This window comes from Leucoraja erinacea, chromosome 25 (assembly GCF_028641065.1).
Source record: "Leucoraja erinacea ecotype New England chromosome 25, Leri_hhj_1, whole genome shotgun sequence".
Classification (NCBI taxonomy): domain Eukaryota; kingdom Metazoa; phylum Chordata; class Chondrichthyes; order Rajiformes; family Rajidae; genus Leucoraja; species Leucoraja erinaceus.
Window position 1 is genome coordinate 13572417 of NC_073401.1, and position 26118 is coordinate 13598534.

Sequence of the window (26118 nt, forward strand, 5' to 3'; positions counted from 1 at the left end):
CTTTCCACAAACTAGGGTACTGACCGATTCACCTATACCCCATTGTGGAAATTGAACTTTGTCTATGGATCTGATCCACTACAATGCTGAGAACTATATCCTGCACTCTGAATCTTTCCCTTTGCCCTATTAATTATGTGTTAGTTTGACTTGATTGTATTTATGTATAGTATTATCTGACCTGATTGGATAGCATGAAGAACAAAGCTTTTCACTGCCCCTCGGTACTGGGGGGCAATAATAAGCCTAAACCTCGCTGTGGCCAAGATGTGGTAAAGGTACAGCAACTGTTTATCTTTTGCATTTGCAGGGTGCACCCGAGAGTGTGATTGACAGATGTACTTATATTCGTGTTGGAACTACGAAGGTTCCCCTCACTAAGGGCATCAAGGAGAAGATTCTGGGTGTTGTGAAAGACTGGGGATCTGGCAGGGACACCCTGCGATGCCTGGCTCTGGCCACACGAGATAATCCAATCAGGAGGGAAGATATGAATTTGGAAGAATCATCAAATTTTCAAAATTATGAGGTTAGTAATCATCAGGAAAAAAAAAACTTGTGCTGACCAGTACTAGAAAGGAAATGTTGTCAATTAATTACAGGTATTTGGAAGTCAAATGTCGCTTTGGTGGTGAAGGTCATTCCTTATGGCTCAAAGATTCTCACACTCTCTGAAGTGTCCTGAATGTTCGTCCTGAGAGAATTGCACCATTTAAGATTTATTAATGTCACGTTCATGAGTCATATGAGAATTCACTATGCATTGTTGACTAACTTGAACATTTCAGTAGCCAATGGACACTGGTCAGTTATAATGAATTTATCAGCTGGGTTGTGGGTCACAAAAATATAATTAGATGTAATGGGCAAGTATCTATATGGTATTGATACATAAAACATAAACCATAAGACATAGGTACAAAATTGGCACATTTGGCCCATCGAGTCTGCTCTGCCATTCCATCACGGCTGATCTATTTTTCCCACTCACCCCCATTCTCCTGCCATCTACCCATAACCTTTGACACCCTTACTAATCAAGAACCTGACAAGAAGGGTCATGACCCTAAAACATCAATTTCCGCTTTAAAAATACCCAATGACATGTCCTCCACAGCGTGGCAATGAATTTTGCAGATTCACCACTGCCAGTTAAAATAAATCCTCCTCGTCTCTATTCTAAAGATGTACCCTGACAATCTGAGGCTGTGCCCTCTGGTCCTAGACTCTCCCACTACGGGAAACATCCTCTAAACATCCACTTTATCTAGGCCTATCATTTCTGTATATCTATCTATCCATCTATCCATCTATCTATCTAATATATCAAATCAGTCTGCCTGCAGTACGGATCCCTTCCTGCCTTTCGATTCGTTGACGGCTGGTCCTTCCTCAGCTTCCAACACACTTCGAAACAATGTTGCAAGACAGGAACACTGAACTTTTCACTGCTGCAGCAGGCAGGGATTTTTTTTAAAGAGGCAGGGCAGTGCTGGAATCTTACTTTTGAGAACGGCTTCAGTTCCATTGGAGGAGACGGGTGCATGGTGGAATATTGGGTTGGGGGATCACACCATTGGGGGAGCAGACCCAACGGGTCTGCACTTGGTCTAGTATTCCAATGAAATTCCGCCTTATTCTTCTAAAGTCCAGCAAGAACAGGCCCAGAACCATTAAAAGAAAAATCATAGATACCTGCAAGGTGTGTTAATAATATTAATTTGTACGCAGAACTGGGAACCACACTTGGCAGGGTGTAAAATGCATACTTTCTCCAGATAACTATGATGTTATTTTGGAGTGAACATGATTCCAGTGTGAGAGCGCCAAGCAATTGAAAGTTGGAATGAAAATATTCCCTACTGGCAGGGCAGACCTGAGGTTCTTTAGATGATTTGATTAATGTGATTTGCCATTGAATGTCATTGCTGGTAGCATGCTCTAGATAACCTTGCAATGTGATAAGGTAAGTCATTTGTATTGTTACATGAGACAATTTTAGAATATCACAAGAACTAGGAAGGATTTTTACATCTCAAAATAGAGCATTTTTGAGCACACTCGTTCTTCTGAAATTGTTTTGGAATGATCCTGGCTGGTAATTCACTAGTCATATCACATGGAAAGAGGCCATTTGGCCCACGATGCCCCAACTACGCTAGTCCCACCTGATGCATTTGGCTCGTATCCCTGTAAACCTTTCCAAATCTATCCTTGTACCTGTCCAAATGTCTTTTAAATATTGTTATAGTACCTGCCTCAACTACCCCCTCTGGCAACTCATTCATATACCCACCATCCTCTGTGTAAACTATCTTGTCTTGGTTACCTAGATGATTAGGTTATGTTTCCCAATAAAAATGAAAAAAAAGGTCAGTTTTCCGATTTCTGGACCAAGTAATAGGTTTAGAGGATGTACCCCACAGTGAAGAATATCCAACGGCATGCCTTGCTTTTTTGTTTGGTGTGGAAACCGAGGCAGGTGGTTAGTTTTTAGGTATCCATGTTTGCAGCGTCTAATGTGAATTGCTGAAAATAAAATGTTCTTGAATACTTTGTGTCTGAATTTAACCTTGATGCATTCTAAAATTTCCAATTTTGGAAGCAGCATAATTGAATTATTTTGATTAGCATGTAATTAGATCTGTCCGTATTATTGAGGCTGCAGCACATTACATCATACTGTTCCAGAAGTTGCTAATTTTCTACTTGTTCAAGGCAAGGGAGTAAATTCAACTGCAGTGCCCCCTAGAAAGAGAATATTTACAGGATTCAGTAAATGTTATTAAACATCTATTCATTAATGTTCATCAACTCCTCCTTGGATTGCCAGCTCTCACAAAGACTAGATGTTACCAAGGGAGTAAGTTAAAATGAACAGCCATGTAATCTACAACCTTAAAATTTATCTGATGCTATGATTTTAACTTGATCCTGGAAGAATAGGGTATTGTCCAATAAATCGGTTCCTGCGACATTTTGGGAACCAGACAGCGCTTGGTTAGGGTTGGGTTGGGCGAGATCGGGCTGGGAGGAGAGAGGGTAAGCAAGGGTTGCTTCAAGTTACAAAGGCACTTCAAGTAACCCTTTTTTTCCCACTCTCAATCCTTCCCCCATCCTAGTTCTCCGACCAGTCCTCCTGATTGAATTGTATCTTTGTATGCTTCGTTGTCACCTTTCCCTAGCTAACAATGATTTATTCTACATTTTCCTTGATCAACTTCCCATTTGTTTTCTCATTTTCACACCTTACCCTTCCATACCTCTGTGCCTCCCTCTCCCCTGACTCTCAGTCTGAAGAAGGGTCTCAACCCGAAACGTCACTCATTCCTTCTATCCAGAGCTGCTGCCTGTCCCGCTGAGTTTCTCTAGCATTTTGTGTCTATCTTTGGAGGGAATCTACTTTTCCTGTCTGCCAAAAATAAGAGTACATTTATATAAGCGTTTCCTTGGTTTAACATTACAAATATGTGGCATTTACTTTATAATGCTATTAATCTTTGACAAATGCAGCAATCTGTTTGATGCAACCATTGATTCCCATTCCAGGTGGACCTCACGTTTGTAGGTTGTGTTGGTATGCTTGACCCGCCAAGAATAGAGGTGGCTGCTTCTATCAAGATGTGCAAGCACGCCGGCATCCGTGTCATCATGATCACCGGGGATAACAAAGGCACTGCTGTAGCCATTTGCAGGCGCATTGGTATCTTTGGAGAAAGGGAAGATGTGGACAAAAAGGCTTTTACTGGCCGTGAGTTTGATGAACTTTCCCCGGCGGATCAGAGAGAAGCTTGCTTAACTGGTCGCTGTTTTGCTCGAGTAGAACCTTCCCACAAGTCCAAGATTGTGGAGTTTTTGCAGGCATTTGATGAAATCACTGCTATGGTAGGAACTCTACCTTTTGAAGTACAATTTCCAATAACCTTTTGCTGTTTTACTTTTTAAACTGCTTCGTCAAGCGACTTCAGTGCGGTAAATTGCAAATGTAATAACAATGAAACAATGAAATTCTTACTTGCAGCAGTATAACAGGCTTGCAACACAATACTCATATAAACTGTTTAGTTCATTCCTGGTAAGTGATTCAATATTTATCTCGCAGATGAGCAGACTAAAAAGGATTGACTACGCGGAAAGATGAATGTGTTTGTGAATAAGCTACCCATATTCTCTACATTTGATTATTGCACGACATTGCATAGTAATTCAATTAAACAAAACACTGCTCTATCTCCATCCTTTAAATACACCTTGCTGAATCTTTTCATGAAGATGGTAGGGATTTAGCATTAAACCAAATCATGTCAAAACAATGCATTTGAAATGCCAAATTACTTTTCAAATTGATTTGGCCTTTAGTGTTGTGTGTAAAGACTGTTTATTCAAAGATGTTGAACCTTAAGATTGTGGAATTCCTAACAACTGAGCAACAAAGACTGGGAGGTTAATTAATCTTTAAATATTGAGAGTGCCACAAGGGGGGTAATGGAATTGGCTTCAGCATCACAGGATTAAGGATGAGACATTCAGCCAAGATTCTTGGTCACTAAGCTGTAGATCCTACTGAATGTTTCCATGCTTAGACATAGTGCGGCATTGGACTTGATTGTGACATTCATTTGGTAAAATAATATTTATAACCAAAGTTGAGTTCTTTAAAAAGAGGGTGTTGGATAAACTGCGCTGTGCTTGAAGCATCCAAAACCTTATTCCAACTATACCTTGATGTAAAAATGTGATAAATAGGGGTGGAGTTCTTGATCAGATTTGTGCTAACAAATAGTTCATCATTCTGCCACTTTACCAAGTTGAAACCTGTTGATAGAACATAGAACAGTGTGGCTGAGGAACAGGCCTTTGGCCGGCAATGTCTGTGCCGAACATGATGCCAAGTTAAAGTAATCTCCTCTGACTGCACATAATCCATATCCCCCCCCCCCCCCCCCCCATTCCGTGAGTATCCATTTGCCGAACTAAAAGCCTTGTAAATGTCACTATCGTATATTATTATTAATTACTATTATTATTACTTTTATATTCTAAATATTTGTAGATGCTTTTTCTGAAATGATTGTTCATGTTCCTTGTAAGTTTTAATTGGTACTAGACCAAGTGCAGACCTGTTAGGTAGAGTTCCCCCAACGCAATATTCCACCACTATCCCACAACCCCCTCCTCTCCCTCTATTCCCCCTCTTCCCCATTCTCCCTCCTCACCTACCCCACTTCCCCCCCGCCCCCCCCCCCTCCTCCCCTCCCTACACCCTCCTCCCCCACTTTCCCCTCCCTCTCCACCCTCTCATCTCCCTCTACCCGCTGCTGCCCCACTCCTCACCTCCCCCCTATCCCACCCCCACTCATCACCTCTCCCCTATCCCACCCCCACTCGTCACCTCCACCACATCGCGATGTTCCACCAAACTGCGCAGGCGGGCTGCCGCATTCAAAGCTGTGCCGTTGTCGGCTGAAATTAAGTTCAAATTAATAATGTGAATAGAGGATCGGTGGAGGTATTTGTAAAGTAGAAGGAAACTTACCCTTGGAGCCATTGAGTCCCCTTTGTAAGGCCAGGCAAGTACACGTGAAAAAAAAAAAATGCAGATTTATTAAAAATGAAATTCGGGATCCCATTGTGACATCACGACGTTGTTCGCTGCTGACGGGCAGGGCAAGTGGAAAAGTTATTTTTGTAAAAGTGTTTTGTAAAGTTTAAAATGTAAATAACTTGTAAACTATAACATCAATCCGAACGAAACTTGGCATTGCACATCCCAGGCCAATGGTGAGTAAGGTGGGCCAAATTGTAGCGCTATCGTGTACTGTTTTGGCGTAGTTTCGGGATCACACTAATGCACACACGCATCCATACAAACAGGATGAGAGTCATATATATTATGTGCAAGCTCGGCTGATGGCAGAAGTTAAGTTAAAGTTAATAACTTTGGGTTTAAAATACGGAACAGATAAGTGTGTCCATATACCATTGTATAAATATATACACACATGAATAAATAAAACAGATAAAGTGCAAATAAACAGATAATGGGCTATTAATGTTCATAGTTTTGTTTGAGTTGAGTTTAATAGCCTGATGGCTGTGGGGAAGAAGCTGTTTCTGAACCTGGACGTTGCAGTCTTCAGGCTCCTGTACCTTCTACCTGAAGGTAGCGGGGAGATGAGTGTGTGGCCAGGATGTTGTGGGTCCTTGATGATGCTGCCAGACTTTTTGACAATACTGCAGTAACTCTGGCTCAGCTATCATCTCTAGAGAGCATGGATAAGCAATATTTCAGGTCTGGTCCTTTCAGAGACTGAAGAGAGGGCAGAAGAACGTCGACAGACACCGTGCTGGAGTAACCCAGCGTGTCAGACAGCATCTCTGGAGAAAAAGGATGGGTGATGTTTTGGGGCTGACAGTAGAAGGGGGGTGGGGGGAGGATCTGGAGGTAGGGAAAGGCCAGAACAAATCAGGGCTGTCAACAGATGACCAAGGACGAGTAGATTCCTTGATCATCTAAAGGCCCATTTTTATCTGGGGAAGAGGTGAAAACAAAGGGATACAAGGATGCAGACAGTGGAACAAGCGGGACAACTAGGGTTGGACATGGGGAAGCGAGGGAATGCAGGGGTTATTTGAAATTAGAGAATTTGACGTTCATCCCTCTGGGTTGTCAGCTGGCCAAGTGAAATACGAGGTGCTGTTCCTCCAATTTGCGTGAGGCTTCATTCTGATATTGGAGGAGGCCCAGGCCTGAAAGATTAGTATGGTCAGAAGAACATCGCCTAGCCATGTTAAGTCTGAAGAAGGGTCCCGACCCGCAACGTCATCTAGCCATATTCTCCAGAGAAGATGCCTGCCCTGCTGGTTACTCAAGGTTTTTTTTTGTCTGCATTCCTTGAGTCTACTTCTGTCTTCAGCTTGTTCTCTTCATTTTCAACCAATAAATATTGTAGGTGGTAATGTTCCTAATCTCAGCTAATTTTATGTGTCATCTTTAGACTGGTGATGGTGTGAATGACGCACCGGCCTTAAAGAAGGCAGAGATTGGAATTGCCATGGGATCTGGTACAGCCGTAGCAAAATCTGCCTCTGAGATGGTACTGGCAGATGACAACTTCTCAACTATCGTAGCGGCAGTGGAGGAAGGCCGCGCTATCTACAACAACATGAAACAATTCATTCGCTACCTCATCTCTTCCAATGTTGGGGAAGTAGTTTGGTAAGAGGCACTGCTGGTACACATCTATCATTCTCCTATCTGGCTATTTCACAAATAAACATACATTGTATTTCTCAGACTCGGAGTGCAGAGACGATTTACAAGGATGTTGCCAGGACTCGAGGGTCTGAGCTATTGGGAGAGGTTGGTTAGGCTAAGACGTTATTCCTTGGAGTGCAGGAGGCTGAGGGGGTGATCGTGTACAGATGTATAAGACCATCATGGGAATACTTGGGGCAAATGCACATCTTTTACCCAGAGTTGGGGAATCAAGAACCAGAAGACATGAGTTTAAGGTGAGCGTGGAACGATTTAATGGGAACCTAAGGGGCAACTTTTTATAGAGGGTGGTGAGTATATGGAATGAGCTGCTGGAGGAGGTAGTTGAGGCAGGTACTATGACTACATTTAAAGTACATTTGGACAGGTGCATGGATAGGAAAGGTCTGGAAGGATATGGCAGGTGACAGCAGTACATGGGGCAGTGAAAGGGATAAGTTGCAACACAGGGCCTATTTCCATGCTGTATAACTAATCTTGTTCATTAAATGGAACTCTTTTTTTAAGTGTCTCCTATTGGGATTGTGGAATCAGTTTTACTTGCAATGACGCTGACGGAAAACTAATCATTTGAAATGGTTTAGATGAATATAGAAACAATCCATCTACTATATATTATAAATTGTTTTTATCTGAATGTAACAATGTAATTATCCTTTTACTCCACCTGTCTGCAGTCTTTAGAACACCACCCTGCTCGACATTGCCCCGCTGGCTTTGGGCTGCCTAGGTTTACTCTTGCTAGTCCTAAGAATTACCTCCAAGGGCTTTGTACTCCAGTGCTATTTCATCTAATGTCTCATAAGGATCTATCCTTATCCTTTTGTTTCTCAATTACAGGCTTTCTCTATCTGACACCAAGAATTGGATGAGCAGTAATCTCCTCCAGCAGAATAGCAGAAGGCACTGTTGGGTTCATGTAGCAGATTCATTCATGCAATCAACTCCATTATTCTACCTTAGAACTGCCCCAGGCTGAACCAGTCATACTCTCCTACCAGGGGAAAGATCCTGTGACCATTTACCTTCTCTATTACTTTTAGAATCACCCCAACTTCTATAAGCTTGCCCATCAATCCTCTATGCTCCAGAAAAAAACAACCCTACCCTAAATGTGTAGGAAGGAAATGCAGATGTTGGTTCATACTGGAGATAGACGGCAAATGCTGGAGAACGTCAGCGGATCAGGCAACATCAGGATGCGGCCTGATCAGCTGAGTTACTCCAGCATTTTGTTTTGATCTACAGCCCAACCCTACCCATTCTCTCCTTATAATCCAGACCATCGAGTTCCAACAACATCCCACCTCACTTTTCCACCTCGCACAACACCTCCAGTTCTGGTTGGTTCTTGGAATATTAGAAATGGCCAGCGTTAGTGATTTGAGAATGTACCTGAACCCCTTCTTTCATCTCTACTATTTAAACCCTGAGAAATGTGTGTTGGAACAAGGTTCTTGCACTGATGCTAATGCTTTGAGGGAAAACTCGGAGTTATTATTTTGCTGCACTAAATTCCACATTTCAGCATTTTTTATGGATTAGTGTCCAGGGTAAGGCAGTGTGTTAATCTCAAGAGTCCTTCAAGTAAGCATTGATGGACTAAAGATGTAGACATCCTTATTGTTAATTTCCGATAATACTGACTTCATCAGATAGTCCTGATTGGTGAATGCAAAATGTGTGGCACTATGGCGCAGCAGTAGAGTTGCTGCCTTAGAGCAGCAGAGACCTGATTTTGATCCACACTCCAAAGACGTACAGGTTTGTAGGTTAATTGGCTTTCTATAAATGTAAGTTGTCCCTGGTGTGTGTAGGGCAGTGTTAATGTACGGGGATTGCTGGTCGGCATGCACTCGGTGGGCCAAAAGGCCTGTTTCCAGGCTGTATCTCTAACCTAAACTAAACACTCGACTAAATGCTGGAATAACTCAGCAGGTCAGGCAGCATCTCTGGATAAAAGCAGTAGGTGACGTTACGGATTGGAACCCCTTTTTCTCCAGAGATGCTGCCTGACCCGCTGAGTTATTCCAGTATTTTGTGTCTATCTTCGGTATAAACCAGCATCTGCAGTTCCTTCCTACATAGGTAGTCCTGGTAAGTTGTCCTCTTACATAAACGGATCTTAAATTGAAAGCAAGGATAATAGAAAAAAGAAGTACAACTAACTGCATGAAAACTGATAGAAATTACAATTCATTTTTTCCCCCTTCTCACAGCATTTTCCTAACAGCAGCTGTTGGCTTTCCTGAGGCTTTGATCCCTGTACAACTTCTGTGGGTGAATCTGGTGACTGATGGACTGCCTGCCACCGCTCTAGGTTTCAATCCACCTGATCTGGACATCATGGACAAGCCACCACGCAGCCCCAAGGAGCCGCTGATTAGTGGCTGGCTCTTCTTTCGCTACATGGCGATTGGATGTGAGTACATATAGAAACATAGACAATAGGTGCAGGAGTAGGCCATTCGGCCCTTTGAGCCAGCAAAGCCATTCAATATGATCACGGCTGATCGTCCTAAATGAGTACCCCATTCATGCTTTCTCCCCATATCCCTTGATTCCGTTAGCCCTAGGAGCTAGATCTAACTCTCTCTTGAAAACATCCAGTGAATTGGACTTCTGCGGCAGGAGGTACAGATGTGTGAAAACGCAACACTCCACATTAAGGGATAGTTTCTTCCCAACTATTATTAGTCAACTGAACCACCCTATCACCAACTAGAAAGCGGTCCTGTCTAATATCTACCTCGTTGGAGATCCTATGATTATCTGTAATTGAACTTAGATGGACTTTATTTTGCACTAAACCTTATTCCCTTTATCCAATATCTGTCCATAGTTTACAGATGGGTTATAATTAGGTGTAGTCTTTCCGCAGACTGGACAGCACGCAACAAAAAAGCTTTTCACTACTTCTGTATACATTCAGATTCAGATTCAATTTTAATTGTCATTGTCAGTGTACAGTACAGAGACAACGAAATGCATTTAGCATCTCCCTGGAAGAGCGACATAGCAAATGATTTGAATAAATAATAATAAGTGTCCGGGGGGGGGTGGTGATTGGCAGTCACCGAGGTACGTTACATACATGACAATAATCTCAGCTAAACTAAAAAGGGCCAGGGTCACAATCAGCCAGCAAATCCCTCTTTATGCAAACCTCCGTGAGCTATGTTCGGTTTTAAAAGTGGTTTAAGAACTTGGCCTTAAACTCATTTAAGAACTTGGACAGCGAGGAACATCGGTGCATTGGATGCCAGTTCCAATATTTTTAACAAATTAGCACAGTAGTGTTTATGCAGTTGTGGAAATAGAATGCACATCTTAGCCGAGTCCCTCAGAGAATTCTTCGGCCACTTGATACTGAAACGGAATAGAGGCAAATGATTCTTGATTCTGAGGGGTGGCTTAAACAGAAGATGATGTGGGAAATCAAGTCAGATTGATTTCCCTGTGTTGGAAATGTCAAAGACTAGAGAGCGTAGCTTTAAAATGAGAGGGGGAAATGTTTAAAGGAGATGTGTGGGGCAAGTTGGGTGGTGGGTGTCTGGAATGAGTTATAAACTCTGTAGTTCCTATAATGATGTTAACAATTTCAGGACTCAAAGGCCTGAGATAATATGGAGAGGTTAAAGGGGTTCTTAAGGGGTTGGACAGGCTAGATGCAGGAAGATTGTTCCCGATGTTGGGGAAGTCCAGAACAATAGGCCACAGTTTAAGGATAAGGGGGAAATCTTTTAGGACCGAGATGAGAAAAACATTTTTCACACAGAGAGTGGTAAATCTCTGGAATTCTCTGTCACAGAAGGTAGTTGAGGCCAGTTCATTGGCTATATTTAAGAGGTAGTTAGATGTGGCCCTTGTGGCTAAAGGGATCAGGGGGTATGGCGAGAAGGCGGGTACAGGATACTGAGTTGGATGATCAACCATGATCATATTGAATGGCGGTGCAGGCTCAAAGGGCCGAATGGCCTACTCCTGCACCTATTTTCTATGTTTCTAACAGGCTAGGACTCTCTTCTAAGGTTTGCAGGAAGATGAGGGATGATCTTATAGTGATGTACAAAATCATGAGGAATAGATTGGGTAGGCGCAGAGTCCTTTGCCCAAAGTAGGGGAGTCAAGAACCAGAGAGCATAAGTTGAAGGTGAGGGGGGAAATATTTAATTGGAACCTGAGGGATAACCTTTTCACACAGTGGTGGGTGCATGGAACGAGCTGCCGGAGGAGGTAGTTGAGGCAGGTACTATCGTAACGTTTAAGAAACATTGGGACAGGGACAGGATAGGTTTAGAGGGATATGGGCCGAACGCAGGTCGGTGGAACCAGTGTAGATGGAACATGTTGGTCAGCATGGGCAAGTTGGGCCGAAGGTCCCGTTTCCACGCTGTGTGAATCCATAACGCATGAAATCAATATTTTGGAATGATTTAATGAGAATTATTTTCTTCTTTCACCTGTTCTCAGGTTATGTGGGAGCTGCCACAGTTGGAGCTGCTGCCTGGTGGTTTATAGCTGCTGAGGATGGACCTAGGATTACTTACTACCAGCTGGTAACGTATAGTTATATTGTTAACATGGAAGCTCTTCATTACACATTTTGCCTGGGCACATGTGCACATAAATCTGATGTATTGGATCCTGGTTTTAATATGTTTAGCACAGTAGCATATATGCAGTTGTAGAAATACAATGCTCATCTTAACTAGGTGCAAATAACAGCGCACATCTCATTATTTTATATTTGAGAACTCAAAATGTAAAAGTAATGCCAGGCAATAAACTGAAGCTGGGAGGTTCATTCTGAAGAAGGGTCCCAACCCAAAATGTCACCCTGATTCTGAAGAAGGGTCCTGACCCAAAATGCCACCTATCCATTTCATGTTGGGACCCTTCTTCAGACCGATTGTATGTTCCCGACCCAAGGCGTCTCCTGTCCATTCCCTCCACCGCTGCTACTGGACCTGCTGAGTTACTCCAGCACTTTTTGTTTTGAATAAACTAATTGTATTTAGAATCGTTTCCATTTTTTTTTTTTAATGCCTGGACCCCTTTTTTCTTCCAACCAAGGCACACAATGCAAAGACATGTTCTCTCAACCTAATGACTTAGAATTCATATTGGTCCTTTACTGATGAAATTGAAAAAATATGAGGGAGCATGTTTGCAGGTGACTTTCCCAGACTGCACCCAAGTAACTCATTCTTCTTGGATCATAAACATTGATAGGCTTTCCCCCGCATCACTGTTATGCCACTTTTTTAAATGTGTCCTAATTTTAGCATGTCATTGTATAATGAAAAAGAAACATAGAAATTAGGAGCAGGAGTAGGCCATTCGGGCCTTTGAGCCAGCATTGCCATTCAATATGATCATAGCTGATCATCCAAAATCAGTACCCCGTTCCTGCTTTCTCCCCATATCCCTTGATTCTGTTAGCCCTAAGAGAGACTTCAAATTATCCTCCTTTTCCCTTTCTCCAAGTCTCAGGGCATTGAGGCCAAGGTTTATCCACAATGCTGAAATTGACTAATTGAATCGTACTACAGATTAAGTCAGAAACTTTAACTTAGAGAATCAACATGGAAACAGTCTCTTTGGCCCTCAGAGTCCACGCCATGCCAGCCATCACCCGTTCACACTAGTTCTATGTTATCCCACTTTCCCATCCACTCCCTACACATTAGGTGCAATTTACGGAGGCCAATTAACATGCAACCCCGCACGTCTTTGGGATGTGGGAGGAAACCCACACGAGAACCTGCAGACTCCGCACAAATAGCACCCGAGGTCAGGATCAAACCTGTGTCTCTGGCACTGTGAGGCAACGACTCGACCAGGAATTGTTATCCATGCAGGAAAATGTATTTGCCCAATGGAAGCATTAAAACATTTTATCTGACATTTATTTTGTCATTGTTTTATTGCAGAGCCATTTTTTGCAATGCGGTCCAGAAAATCCGGATTATGATGGCATTGATTGTTCAATATTTGAATCCCCTTATCCCATGACAATGGCACTCTCTGTCTTGGTGACCATTGAGATGTGTAATGCTCTTAACAGGTTAGAAATTTTGCTCTCTCACCTTGAAATGATGTGCTTTCTGCTTGTGATTACTAATGTGGGAGGAAAAAACACAATTATGTTAAAATATGTGCAATTTGTTACAGCGAAGCAGGTCATTGAACAGTGGACACTAATACTGGTGCTCATAAAAAAAATTAATATATTTATATAATTGCATGAGTTATCATTTTCGAGGAGATGCTTTATTTCATTATCTTTGTTCTGTGGACAAATAAATGGTTATTTTAGCTAGAATGTACCACTTTAAAGTGCTTGAAATATCAAATGTGTAATTAAAGTTATGACTCATGAGAATCCCATCCATTTTGTTTGCATTTTTATCCTAACAACAGATTTACATTCTAAATGTTTAGAACTAGTTGATTAATTTATGACCATATGAAGTGAATTTATGCCCCTATGAATATTCTCAAAAACATTTTTTTTTAAACCACACCGTTGGAGTTAGCAAATGATCTGTTGGGTAGTCGATCTACTTAATTTATCGTGCGGAATTATTCTGATTCACCTGGCCCACGGGGGCCAAGGGTGGGCATGTTTTAGCTTGCTCCCGTGGTAGAAATGAGGTGGAAACGTTACTCAATATTTAGGCGTTTCCGCAGGCTCTAGATGTAAAAAAACATGAAAGATTAGTCATCCTACATTTATCGCATATTTAGAACTAGACTGGCTGGCAAAAGCTTTGACTGAACATTTTGGAGGATAAATTATTTTTCTGCACTAGTAATTCCGTGACTCGGTTAATGGTCTTGAGATGGGAACTGAAGAGAACAGATCTGATTTTTTAATATATGGGTGACACGGAAAATATCAGATGATTGATTTAAAAGCCTGTGCGATTAACTGATTCGCTTGAGGAAACATAATTTGTTGTTCTGACTCGTCTGTGATTCTCTACCCGTCATCTTTATTGCCCAGGCAAACTCTTCAGTTCGGGTAATTAGGGGTGGGCAGTATATACAGGTTCTCCACTGGTTGTGATGTTGTAGATCGCAAAGCAGTTTGTCTTAAACTACAACATATTAATCATCTAGCATGTTGGACAGAGATGGAATTTGAAGCTGAGATGATGCATTTTGGTTGGTCAGATTTTCAATGTGTAGATCGTAGGGTCCCAGGGAGCCTATTGGTGAGCTGAACAACTTTGAAATCCATAGAACCCTGAAAGTGACAGTACAGGTAGAAGGGGTGATGAGGAATTAATATAATATGAATTAATATAATAAAAATGAACAGCAGCTACTGGTTTATACCAAAGATAGACATAAAATGCTGGAGTAATTCGGCAGGTCAGGTTGCACCTCTGGAGAAAATGGGTAGGTAATGTTTTGGCTCTAGACTGATGGGAGATAGTTCTGGTCGGAAGACTTTTTCAGAGTCTGAAGAAGGATTCCGACCCTAACCTATCCATTTTCTCCAGAGACGCTGCCTGACCCGCTGAATTAATCCAGCGTTTTGTGTCTAATGAACATAGCGTGCCAGCCTTCAACAGCCAAGGCATAGAAAATAACTGAGGGAAGACATGTAACTTTATTTTAGGTTATTACTGTCACATATACTAAGGCACAGCGAAAAGCTTTGCTTTGCATGCTATCCAAACAGATCAGCTAATACCATGCATAGATAATCAGTTCAAACTCAGGTACTCAACATGTAAAACATTGGTCAGTCAAGTGTGACATGCAAATTGTAGGAACATCACCTCATATTTCGCTTGGGCAGTTTGCAACCCAGCGGTATGAACATTGATTTCGCTAATTTCACTGCTAGTTCCACTGTTCACATCCTTGTATCCCTTTATTATCACCTCTTCCCCAGCTAACAATGGGCTCCACCCTTCCTTGTTCATCTGCTTTGTTCTGGACATTTCCTACCTTCAGTCAGTCTGAAGAAGTGCCCTGACCTGAAATGTCTCCCATCCTTTATTTCCCCAGAGATGCTGCGTGACCCACCAAGTTACTACAGTACTTTGTCTATCTTTAATCAGGCCACCCCTGGAGTATTATGCGCAGTTCTGGTCACCACACAATGGGAATGATGTGATGCACTGGTGAAGGTGCAGAGGCGATTCTCCAGGCTGTGATCTAGATTGGAGCATTTCCGTTGTGAGGACACTTGGGACAAACTGGATTTGTTTTTCCAGGGTCGGAGAGGGGAAGCTGAGAAGAAACTTGCTACAGATATTCTAGATTATGTGAGGGGAGGGGATGAAAATGCAGATGAGTAATAGGCCTCTTCCCATGGTGGGGGATATCTAGTTTGAGTGGAGTTTATTGTCACGTGCACCGAAGTACAGTGAAAAGCTTTTGTTGTTGCGTGCTAACCAGTCAGCGGAGAGACAATACATGATTACAATCGAGCCATCCACATTGTACAGATAAATATTAAAGGAAATAATGTGAATAACGTTTAGTGCAAGATAAAGACAGTAAAGTCCAATCAAAGATGGTCTGAGGGCCTCCAATGAGGTCGATAGTAGTTCAGGACTGTTCTCTAGTTGTTGGTACGATGGTTCAGTTGCCTGATAACAATTGGGAAGAAACTCCCTGAATCTGGAGGTGTGTTTTCACACTTTTATACCATTTGCCTGATAATACCTACAACTAGTATTAAGTTTTGTTGGGGAGGGGGATACTTTTTCTTAAAGTGTGGCTGGTATCTGGAACAGGCTGCCAGGGCAGTTGGTGGAACAAAGCATGTGGACAAACAGATAAGTGGACAAGCTATGAACCGAATGCTGGTAAATAGGATAAATAATTACAATGGTGGGCCTGGGCAGAAGAGCATGTTTCTGGTCTGTACTCGGCAATGACATGCGACACCGCGTCCAACAGATTAATTGTAAACAAATAAAACCTAAAGAGAACTCTGTAGGAAGGAACTGCGGATGCTGGTTTAAACTGAATATAGACACAAAATGCTGGAGTAACAGGCAGCATCTCTGGATAGAAGGAATGGGTGACGTTTTGCGTCGAGACCCTTCTTCAGACAGAAGGGTCTCGACCCAAAACGTTGCCCATTCCTTCTCTCCAGAGATGCTGCCTATTCTGCTGAATTACGCCAGCATTTTATCTATCTAAAGAGAACTCTTCTCCCTTAGAAAATGAATAATTCAGTCTAAAGATGATTATAAATACTAACCCGATGTCTTGTAGAGTTCCGTGCATTTTTATAATGTTTAAACATATACTGTTATTGGTACGTTTAATGATGCAGAGAGGTCTAGTGGGAAGACAAGGGTATAATTTTAAGTAAGCAATGCAAGCATGTGTGGCTTTCAGGAACTTATCTCTGTCATGTTTCTATTTCAGTTTATCGGAGAATCAGTCACTCCTGAAGATGCCTCCTTGGGAGAATGTTTGGTTATTGGGTTCAATTTGCCTGTCAATGTCACTTCATTTCCTCATCTTATATGTGGAGCCACTACCGGTTAGTCAGATGACATTACATTTTTTCGTCATTTCTTGGGCATTTATAAGTATTCTGTTTTCTGAAAAAGTAATAGTTTGAACTTATTTAAGCCTCTACTTTGTTCTGGGACACCTTACAGAATGTATTTTTACTGCAACAATACTTCACACACTAGGTTTGTACACACACAAGGAGTGTTCACTTTTCCAAACACTTTGGTTGCCTAATTTAGGGAATGAAAATGTTCTGATGTGCCAGAGGTGACGATTCAAAGAGGAAGTGGATAAAAGAACATGAAAATTACATTGGACAAGACTGTCCAGTTTGTCACCATTGCCCCAGTCTTTTCCATTGATGCTTTAGTGCTGCCCATGTTGATCTCATTCTCAAAAATGAGCATGTCGATTACAACTGCTGCTTGATATCCAATAGCATTTTGCAATGTAATCTGGTTTGCCAGAAGTTCCAGCCGCAGCCACAGGGTATTTGGTGGAAAACCCTCAGTGTGTTCCATCAACCACTTGTGTTCAGTTCTGGCAAAACAAGGAACTGCAGGTGCTGGTTTACAAAACAAGACATACAGATGAAGAAGAAATGTCTCAACCCTGACCCGAAACTTCACTTGTCTGTGTTCTGCAGAGGTGCTGCCAAACCTGCTAAGTTACTCCAGCACTTTGACCTTTTTTTTTTACATTAAATGGTCTCTAGTTAACCATCCCACTTCTAGTGAATACATTCCTAGTTCAGAGTTCTTATTTTATTCTATTCTCTCCATGGCGTTACTATTTTGTTTTTTTTTGGCTTTGATATTCTCTTAACACTGCATTGGTTTTTATTTGATTTTTTGTATAAAACATAAATCCCATTTAGCTTTTAAATTTGAAAATCTTCACTACACTCCCACGAGTCCAGCACGCTAATCGATCTTTAAGTTGCCGATTAATTTATCTCGTATAACCTAATAATTTTCCAGTCTGGAGATTATCTTCGAGATGCAGATTGCTGCTCAATGTTAGGCCCTTGTTTGTAATTACTGGTGTAGTTGGTGATGGAGAAGGGAGTGAAGGGGGAGATAAGAATTTCAGAATGTAACATTTTACAGTATTTAATTATTTCTATGAAGAAGCACCATTCATACTCAAGACAATGGTAGTTTATAAACTGGAAACATTTGGTCATTTTCCAGTGTAATTCTCAGGTTATTTTATCCACTTCCTCTTTGAATCATTGTGCAGCAGAACATTTAATTCAATAAATCATGACAATTAAAGGAAAGCAACTAATTTCTCATTCTACTGGTGACTAGACTTGCTGCTTTTTCTCTTGTCAACCCCTCGAGCAACTTTGCATTAATTACCCTTTCTAAACGATGCAGTTGACAGAAGACGTGTATAAAATCTCCTGCCCCGCAAACCATTCCCATTTCAAATTCTACAGGTCTAATTTGATAATTTGAAGAGAGGTGTGTCAAGAGTGTCAATAGAGAGCCAGTGGATGAAGTGTAACCGGAAACAAAGAGTAGGGATTAACGGGTCCCTTTCAGAATGGCAGGCAGTGACTAGTGGGGTGCCGCAAGGCTCGGTGCTGGGACCGTAGTTCTTTACAACAAACATTATTGATTTAGATGAAGGAATTGAAAGTAACATGAGCACATTTGCAGATGACACAAAGCTGGGTGAAAGTGTGAGCTGTAAAGAGGATGCTATGAGGATGCAGGGTGATTTGGACAGGTTGGGTGAGTGGGCAGATGCATGGCAGATGTAGTATAATGTGGATAAATGTGAGGTTATCCACTTTGGTGACAAGAACAGGAAGGCAGATTATTATCTGAATGGTGCCAGGTTAGGAAAAGGGGAAGTACAATGAGACCTGGGTGTCTTTGTACATTAGTCACGGACAGTAAGCATGCAGGTACAACAGGCAGTGAAGAAAGCTAATGGCATGTTGGCCTTCATAACGAGAGGAGTTGAGTAAAGGAGCAAAGAGGTCCTTCTGCAGTTGTACAAGGCCCTGGTTAGACCACAGCTGGAGTATTGTGTGCAGTTTTGGTCTCCTATTTGAGGAAGGATATTCTTGCTATTGAGGGAGTGCAGCGCAGGTTCACCAGGTTAATTCCCGGGATGGCGGGACCGTCCTATGATGACAGAATGGAGCGGCTGGGCTTGTATTCACTGGAATTTAGGATGAGAGGGAATCTTATAGAAACATAAAATTATTAAGGGATTGGACACGCTAGATGCAGGAAACATGTTCCCGATGTTGGGGGAGTCCAGAACCAGGGGCCACAGTTTAAGAATAAGGGGTAGACCATTTAGAACTGAGATGAGGAAAAACTTTCACACAGAGTTGTGAATTTGTGGAATTCCCTGCCTCAGAAGGCAGTGGAGGCCGATTCACTGGATGCATTCAAAAAAGAGTTAGATAGAGCTCTTAGGGCTAGCGGAATCAAGGGGTTTTGGGAGAAGGCAGGAACGGGGAACTGATTGTGGATGATCAGCTATGATCACTTTGAATGGTGGTGCAGGATTGAAGGGTGTTGACTGTGTCTGCAGGTGATTTAAAATCCACCCACATAAGGCTTATTGTAATAATGGGCTTATTAGTAATTGGCAGACACGAGGTGCTGCAGATGTTGGTTTACAGAAAAAGGCAAAGTGCTGGAGTAACTCAGCGGGTCACGCCGCATATCTGGAGAAAGTGGATAGGTGACGTTTTGGGATGGGACCCTTTAGACTGATTGTAACACGGGAGAAGAATGCTGGAAAGGGGGAGAGGCAGGACTGGATCAGTCTGCTCTGCAGGAACCCACTTTTAAAGTTGCAATTATTTTACTTTGTTTTGCCACGTTTCGGTTCAGGAATCTTCATTCTGTAGAAGGGTCCGACCCATATTCTCCAGAGATACTGCCAAACCCACTGAGTAACTCTAGCACTTTGTGTCTGTATTGGAAAACTGGACTGTAAATTACGTTAAAAATTTTTAATTTGTTTACTTTTGTGAGTAATTTCAATGAAGTCTCTACTTCTATTCTCCTCCACCTTTACTGAAGTCTGAGAACAGGTTTAAGGTGAGGGGGGGAAAGATTAAATAGGAACTCGAGGGGAAACTTATTTTTACACAAAGGGTAGTAGTTGTATAGTAAGGCTGCCGGAGGAGGAGGTGGTGGAGGCAGGTGCTATCATAATATTTAAGAGACATGGCTAGCTTAGTTTAGCTTATAGTCACATGTACTTGGGTACAGTGAAAAGCTTTTGTTACGTGCTAACCAGTCAGCGGAAAGACAATACGTGATTACAATCTAGACGTCCACAATGTGCAGATACATAATAAAGGGAATAACATAAATAACATTTAGTACAAGATAAAGTCTAGTAAAGTCCAATCAAAGGGAGTGAGATGGTTTCTAATAATGATTATAGTACAGAATTGATCTCTTTTGCTGGTAGGATGGTTCAGATACCTGATAACAGTTGGGTAGGATACGTATAGAGGGTTATTGGCCAAGATATGGGCAGGTGAGACTTGGGTAGATGGGGCATACTGGTCAGTGTAGACAAGTTGGGCTGTTCTGCTGTATGACTCTGACTCTCCAAAGAGAGTAATGTGACATTTGCTTTCTCATTTCAGCTCATCTTCCAAATCACGCCATTAGATGTAACGCAGTGGCTGATGGTGCTGAAAATCTCTCTACCTGTCATTCTGCTGGATGAGACACTCAAATTTATTGCTCGTAACTACCTTGAACCGGGTAATGAGTATACTCTGCATAGTGGCAAACAGTGTGGTTTCTCAGCATGCACAGAGGGGATATCCTGGCCATTTGTGATCATTTCTCTGCCTCTGGGTATCTGGCTTTACAGCACAGACACTAATTTTGCTGAAATGTTCTGGTCTTGACTGAACTAGATCTGTCGTGGAATAGTCTCAAGGAAAAGACATGGCATTTGATTAATATTACCAAAATTTTTATCATTTAAACACCTGATTCCAAGAGTCTGTTTCTGCTGAATTTCATATGACCCATGTATGGATGAAGTTAATATTTTTTCCTGAGCTCAAATGAAACGGGATTGATTTTTACACAATTTAAGAAAAACATTAAAAAAAATTAAGCTGTGCATTGCGTGTGTACAGAGATTAATACTATTTTCTGTAGTATTTTGTTTTTGTAGATGAAACGGCATGTACAAATGTGTTCTGTTTACTAATTTGTTCATCTTTTGTGTATAAATTAAGAACCAGTAAGCCACGGATGTATTTTTTTTGGCTGCGGATATGGAACAATTACTTGAGAATGTTAAATTCTTTGGAAAAATTTTAAAAATAATTCCATAGGTTGTCACCTCATGGCTATTTTCGTTGGGTTCTGTTTTAGTCTTTGTGCCTTCTGTCATTTGATTTTTTATTTTTATTTACTCCAAACTTCTTAATTTCTGCCCTCAGCAGACTACTGCTACCTCAGCCTGCTATTTGTTTTATTTCTCATAATCATTCCTGTATTCCCGGCTCTGTCATGTTTACAGTCCAAACGTGCTTGAGGTATGCTCATTTCTCCCTGTGCAGAACACACTATTTCACCACCCCTTGCCCACCCCACCCCTCCCCTCCCACCACTCCCTCACCCAGCCTCTTATTGCTTTATTTTTTTTCTCTCTCCCCCAGTAAGTCTAAGGAGTATTTATTTAAAGCACTAATTGTATATTGTAATGGTCTTAGCAGATTTCTTTATGTTTTTTTTGCCACTTCAACTTGGATGTCGAGGGTTAATGCACATGTCGAGAGAAAAATAAAATGTGTTGGACTGAGAGAGGAATTTCTCAATGTCTCTTTTACTAGGCTGGTTCATTTAGTTCCTTCAAATGCAAAACAATAGCCCTGAATCTTAGGCCTTATTTGTTAGACTCTTAATTTTCACATAAATTTGAACAAGGTTTGAAGAAATATTTTACTCGTGCTCATTTGAAAACTCTTAAGTAGCCGAAAGCTGATTATGTTTAGACACTGAAGCAGAACACAAATATGCCACAGCGATATTTTAAAACTAGAACATGTAAACGCAAGCTGTTAGTAGCACACAGCCAAATGACATAATGTATAGAACTAAAAGTAAATTTTAACATACTATCATCATACTAACTTATTACAGCTGTAATAATCTAAATGTTGGATAATAGTGTTCAAAAGCATGTTTTCTAAAGTGAAATTTAAGTGAGGTGGTTTTTACATGTGTTAACAAGCCTAACAAACAGTGTTTTCTTCACTGCCTTCCAAAACCCATCAATTAAAGTGAGTATATTTTAATTTTTAATTGCCTCATTCCAGTTCTGGATCATTACCCTGAGTTTAGTCCAGGATTCTGGTATATTAGACCAACAAAAATGATTAGATGGATCGTTTAAATAAATGTAAAAAATCATTAAAAAAAATTAGTCCTTTCATTGTGAAATTTGATGTGCTAATTAATGCAGTACTCTTCTGGGAAGATGTGATTTTTGTTTAGGACTAGATATGATTTCCGCTGTACAATTAGTAGTTCATCGGTAGCAAACTAAAATACACATTTTGAATATACAAATAGTGATTGTATCTGAATCCTGGATCAGACTGCCTTCAGCATGCCTGTCTGGTAACAAGTTGCTTGTAAACACATTAATCCAGATGGAGAAATCAGATGAAAGCAGTTGAGATCTTTAATATTAAATATCCTATCTTTTTGTTTAAAAAAAAATTAGTAACTTTAAAAAAAGAAACTTGGTTTTACTGTAATACGTTCATTTCGACATCCCACAGTTGAAAAAGGATAGTCCATTCATCAGCTGCTTTCAACATTAAATGATAACATAGATGGCATGTGTCACTAAATGATACGCCGTGCTTACATTGGGTTTGTTCTGAAGTCTCAGTTATTCTCTCTTGTTTTATTTAAATGTGTGGTTCTAAAGGATTGCCGTTGGTACTTCAACCATTCCTCTGTTCTGAATGCCATCTGCACCGTACATCAGCAATATTGTCAATACTCCTCATGAAAACCAAGGATACATTTCTTGAGCTAACTTTGAAGGCTGGATCTGGATTGTTGGTTATTTAGTGACGTGGGACGGCAGCTTTGCCCATGGATGATGTTTGCTTAATGAAAACAACTCTTCGATTCCAGTCAAAAAGCAAGAAAATAAAAACAGCATATGCAGGAAATTGAGGGGGGAAATGTGCCCAAAATACTCAGTAGATTAGGCAGTTCCAATGAAAAGGTTGACCTAGAATGATAATTTGTATTTGAATACTAATGAAAGAACAACAGGAATTATCTATTCCCCCCTCTTGAGCTGCCTCCTGCCAATGGCCGATTCAGTCTTAAATATGGCTGTCTGGGGTAGAGAATTCCAAATAATTGCAATAATCTGTGTAAAGAAATTCCTCCTCCTCTCTTGATAGGTGACTTATTCAGAAACCATGTCTAGTTCGAGAGTCCCACTGAGTGAAAAGACCTCTTCGCATCCACGCTGTCAACACCCCGTAGAATTTTAATTTTATAAATTGAAGTAAAATCTTCTAAACTAATGAACTGGTTAGGGCAATACTCAAACATTCTTCACAGATCAAATCCAGAAAGCAACATTCTGTGCATTGTATCTAATGGAGACCAAATCTAATGCAGTCTTCAGCTAATCTAACCATAAAGTTGTATCAAAACTTCCCGACTTGTGTATTCCACGAGTCCCACAGATTACTAGGAGCCAAATGGAAAATTATCTGTACATCTGTTTTCTGTTCGTAGGCCATTTCCTTGGCAATATCTTATCCTGACCCATCTCCTCTTGTGCGTTAACTGTTTAAGAGAGAACCTTTCCAATGTCTTCTGGAAAATCCAAATCAACTAGTTCCTCTTTACTCACTTTCTTAACATCCTCAAAGAATCTGCCAAATTTGTCACACAATTTAGTAAAACGGTAATTTCATAAAACATGTCAATTTCCTGCTTGACTAAACGATTCTCAATGCCCTGCTGTTACCTGCTCAGTCATGGACGTTACCTGCTGATTTTGTCAGGGATGATGTCTGTGTGCTCTAGTTTAAATTACTTGGGGCAAGTCTGTCAGGGCTCTTAAGTCAATAATACTGGATGTCAGCTGAAAACAAGATCATATTGAAACTTAAGATTGCACATAGACACAAGGAACTGAAGATGGTGGTTTTCATCTCTAGCCTTTGTCCATCCCTCTGCCTATCAACCAACCCCCCCCCCCCCCCCCCCCCCCCCACACCTGTATCCACCCAGCACCTGCTATGCTTTGTCCTGCTCTTGCCTCTCTTCCGGCTCTTAGTCTGAAGAAGGTTCCTGGCCCAAAATGTCGCATATCCATGTCCTCCAGATATGCTGCCTGACCTGCTGAGTTATTCCAGCACTTTGTGTATGCAAAGGACTGAGTGAGAAATTTGAGGACAACTGAAATTTGTAGAATAGTAGCCAAGGAATCAATTTGCGTGGTGTAGGGGAGGAGTTATAGAGGGCACATCAGCGATGTTCGTGCTCAATAAGGCAGCCGTTCAATCCTTTGATCCTCCCATCGGCTATTTCCTATTTTTAATCCATGTTATTATATTAAATGCAAAGCATTTTCAGTCAGAGTGGTGATCAAGGCAGTAAGTCCCGGCAGATGGTGTTCAGCACACTGCTTATTTGGCCACACATTGTCGTAAGGAACAAATTTTGACAAAAGTGTCAAACGCTTCATAATTCTGAAAGAAAAAATCTATGGAAGAACTGGCGTGCTGAAATTGATTGAAATTGTTGTTGACACGGCGGGATTGGGGGTGTAGGGAGGGGGGGGTGGGGGAGAGGGAATCAATGTTCTGATTGGCTTTGCTTTCAACTGGGTAACAGTATTAACAGCAGTGTTGGCACATTGTGTGTACTCTATCGTTCTCGTCTCCCCGCTCCCACCGTATTAATGCAAGTCTTTGTGCATGTTTCACTCATGTTCACGGTTTCTTTCACAGCTGGTATATGTGCTATCTATCTGTGGCACGGTTGCTTTAAGTCTTTACAAAACCAAAGTTGCCTGTTCCTTAAATGCAATTCATGTTCCTCAGAATGGCTTGTTCATCATTCTATTGGAAATGCTTTCTCTTGCTTGTCAGTGAGCAGTTATCTAGCACGTTCTTCACTTTCTTCTCTGGAGCCAATTTGGTGACTCTTATCTTTTTTATTTTAAATGCGTTATTTGAGCATCCAATCTGATAATATTTTTTCCACTTTCTCAACAGCTATGGAAGATGAAGACGAGAAGTAATTCCGTTATATAACAATTTTCAGAAAACGAAGGTTCTTTTGTTATTGCGTGCATGTGTGTTTTTAAGCACAACTACCAAGACCATTGCATGTATAATGTGCAACAATAGTATGCTATTTGGAGGAAAAGTGTGTTTAAAATTTAGGACTTCAGAGAAACCTACTCTGAATTTGTGCAATACATCCTCATGAACTTTACAGTACTCCCAGAGAAGATATGTTCTTTGCCAAGACGATGACTCACAATCGCGGAGGACCCTCGATCTATGTGTAAAATTTTATTGAATTTATAAATTGTACATTATGGAAATGCACTCCTTCTGTTAGGTAACAGAGTCTGTGTATTAGGTCATCGGGACAAAGAACTACTTTATAAAAATGGCTATGTACAAATGCAAATATATTTATGAAAAACTTAGAGAAAAGATACAAATCATGAATGTTTGAACTGTAAATGACATCCTGTAGGTTAACAATTTCATAACTTCAATGTATTTTTTTCTAAGGAAAGTTTTTTTTTTCTCTTCGATGTGAGGCAAAGTGAGAGAATTCCCTCTTGCACTGTAATTTAACAATTTTAAGTTGTATTGCATTAACAGAACTGTTAGTGCATTAGGAATATTGTGATGCAGATATAACAAGAACCTTTCAGTTGCCAGAACACAGCATGTTTAATGTTGAAAACTGTAAATAAGATCTTATGTTTATTTCAGTGCTGACATTGTAACATGCTACACACACATTTCGTAAATTCAGGTAAATAAAGTTACTCTACATGATTTCCTCTGTCCTATTTCCTACTTGACCACAATCCAATGTATAGTATTCCCCTGAGAAAAAGCATAAAGTGCTGGAGGAACTCAGCGGATCAGGCAGCATCTGGGGAGGGAATGCACAGGCGGGTTAAGACTCTTCTTCAGTCGCATTCTCTTCTTCCTTCCATGCAAGTTTAAAAAAGGTAGGGTGAGGGGGAGGGTTGGATGAAAAATAGGGATTTAAGTGTGTAGTGCAATTGGGGAAACACGGATGGGCAAGAAATGGCTG

The 26118-nt window shown here is 41.1% G+C and overlaps 1 protein-coding gene across 2 annotated transcripts in view; it reads left to right on the forward strand.

The window, feature by feature from the left end:
• The window catches only part of LOC129709409 (sarcoplasmic/endoplasmic reticulum calcium ATPase 2), a 102037-nt gene extending 76184 nt beyond the window's left edge, over positions 1 to 25853 (forward strand). The window contains exons 13-21 of one of the 2 annotated variants that reach the window (XR_008725506.1): positions 311 to 529; positions 3550 to 3885; positions 6999 to 7219; positions 9499 to 9701; positions 11753 to 11838; positions 13216 to 13349; positions 16685 to 16802; positions 20412 to 22070; positions 25050 to 25853. Coding sequence is in view for 1 of the 2 variants with exons in the window: in XM_055655765.1 (XP_055511740.1) it covers positions 311 to 529; positions 3550 to 3885; positions 6999 to 7219; positions 9499 to 9701; positions 11753 to 11838; positions 13216 to 13349; positions 16685 to 16802; positions 20412 to 20532; positions 25050 to 25075 (1464 nt within the window). In the remaining variant the exon portion in view is untranslated. The remainder of the gene's footprint in view (positions 1 to 310; positions 530 to 3549; positions 3886 to 6998; positions 7220 to 9498; positions 9702 to 11752; positions 11839 to 13215; positions 13350 to 16684; positions 16803 to 20411; positions 22071 to 25049) is intronic. The other variant, XM_055655765.1, reaches the window with a different exon arrangement.
• Positions 25854 to 26118: the final 265 nt, after the last annotated feature.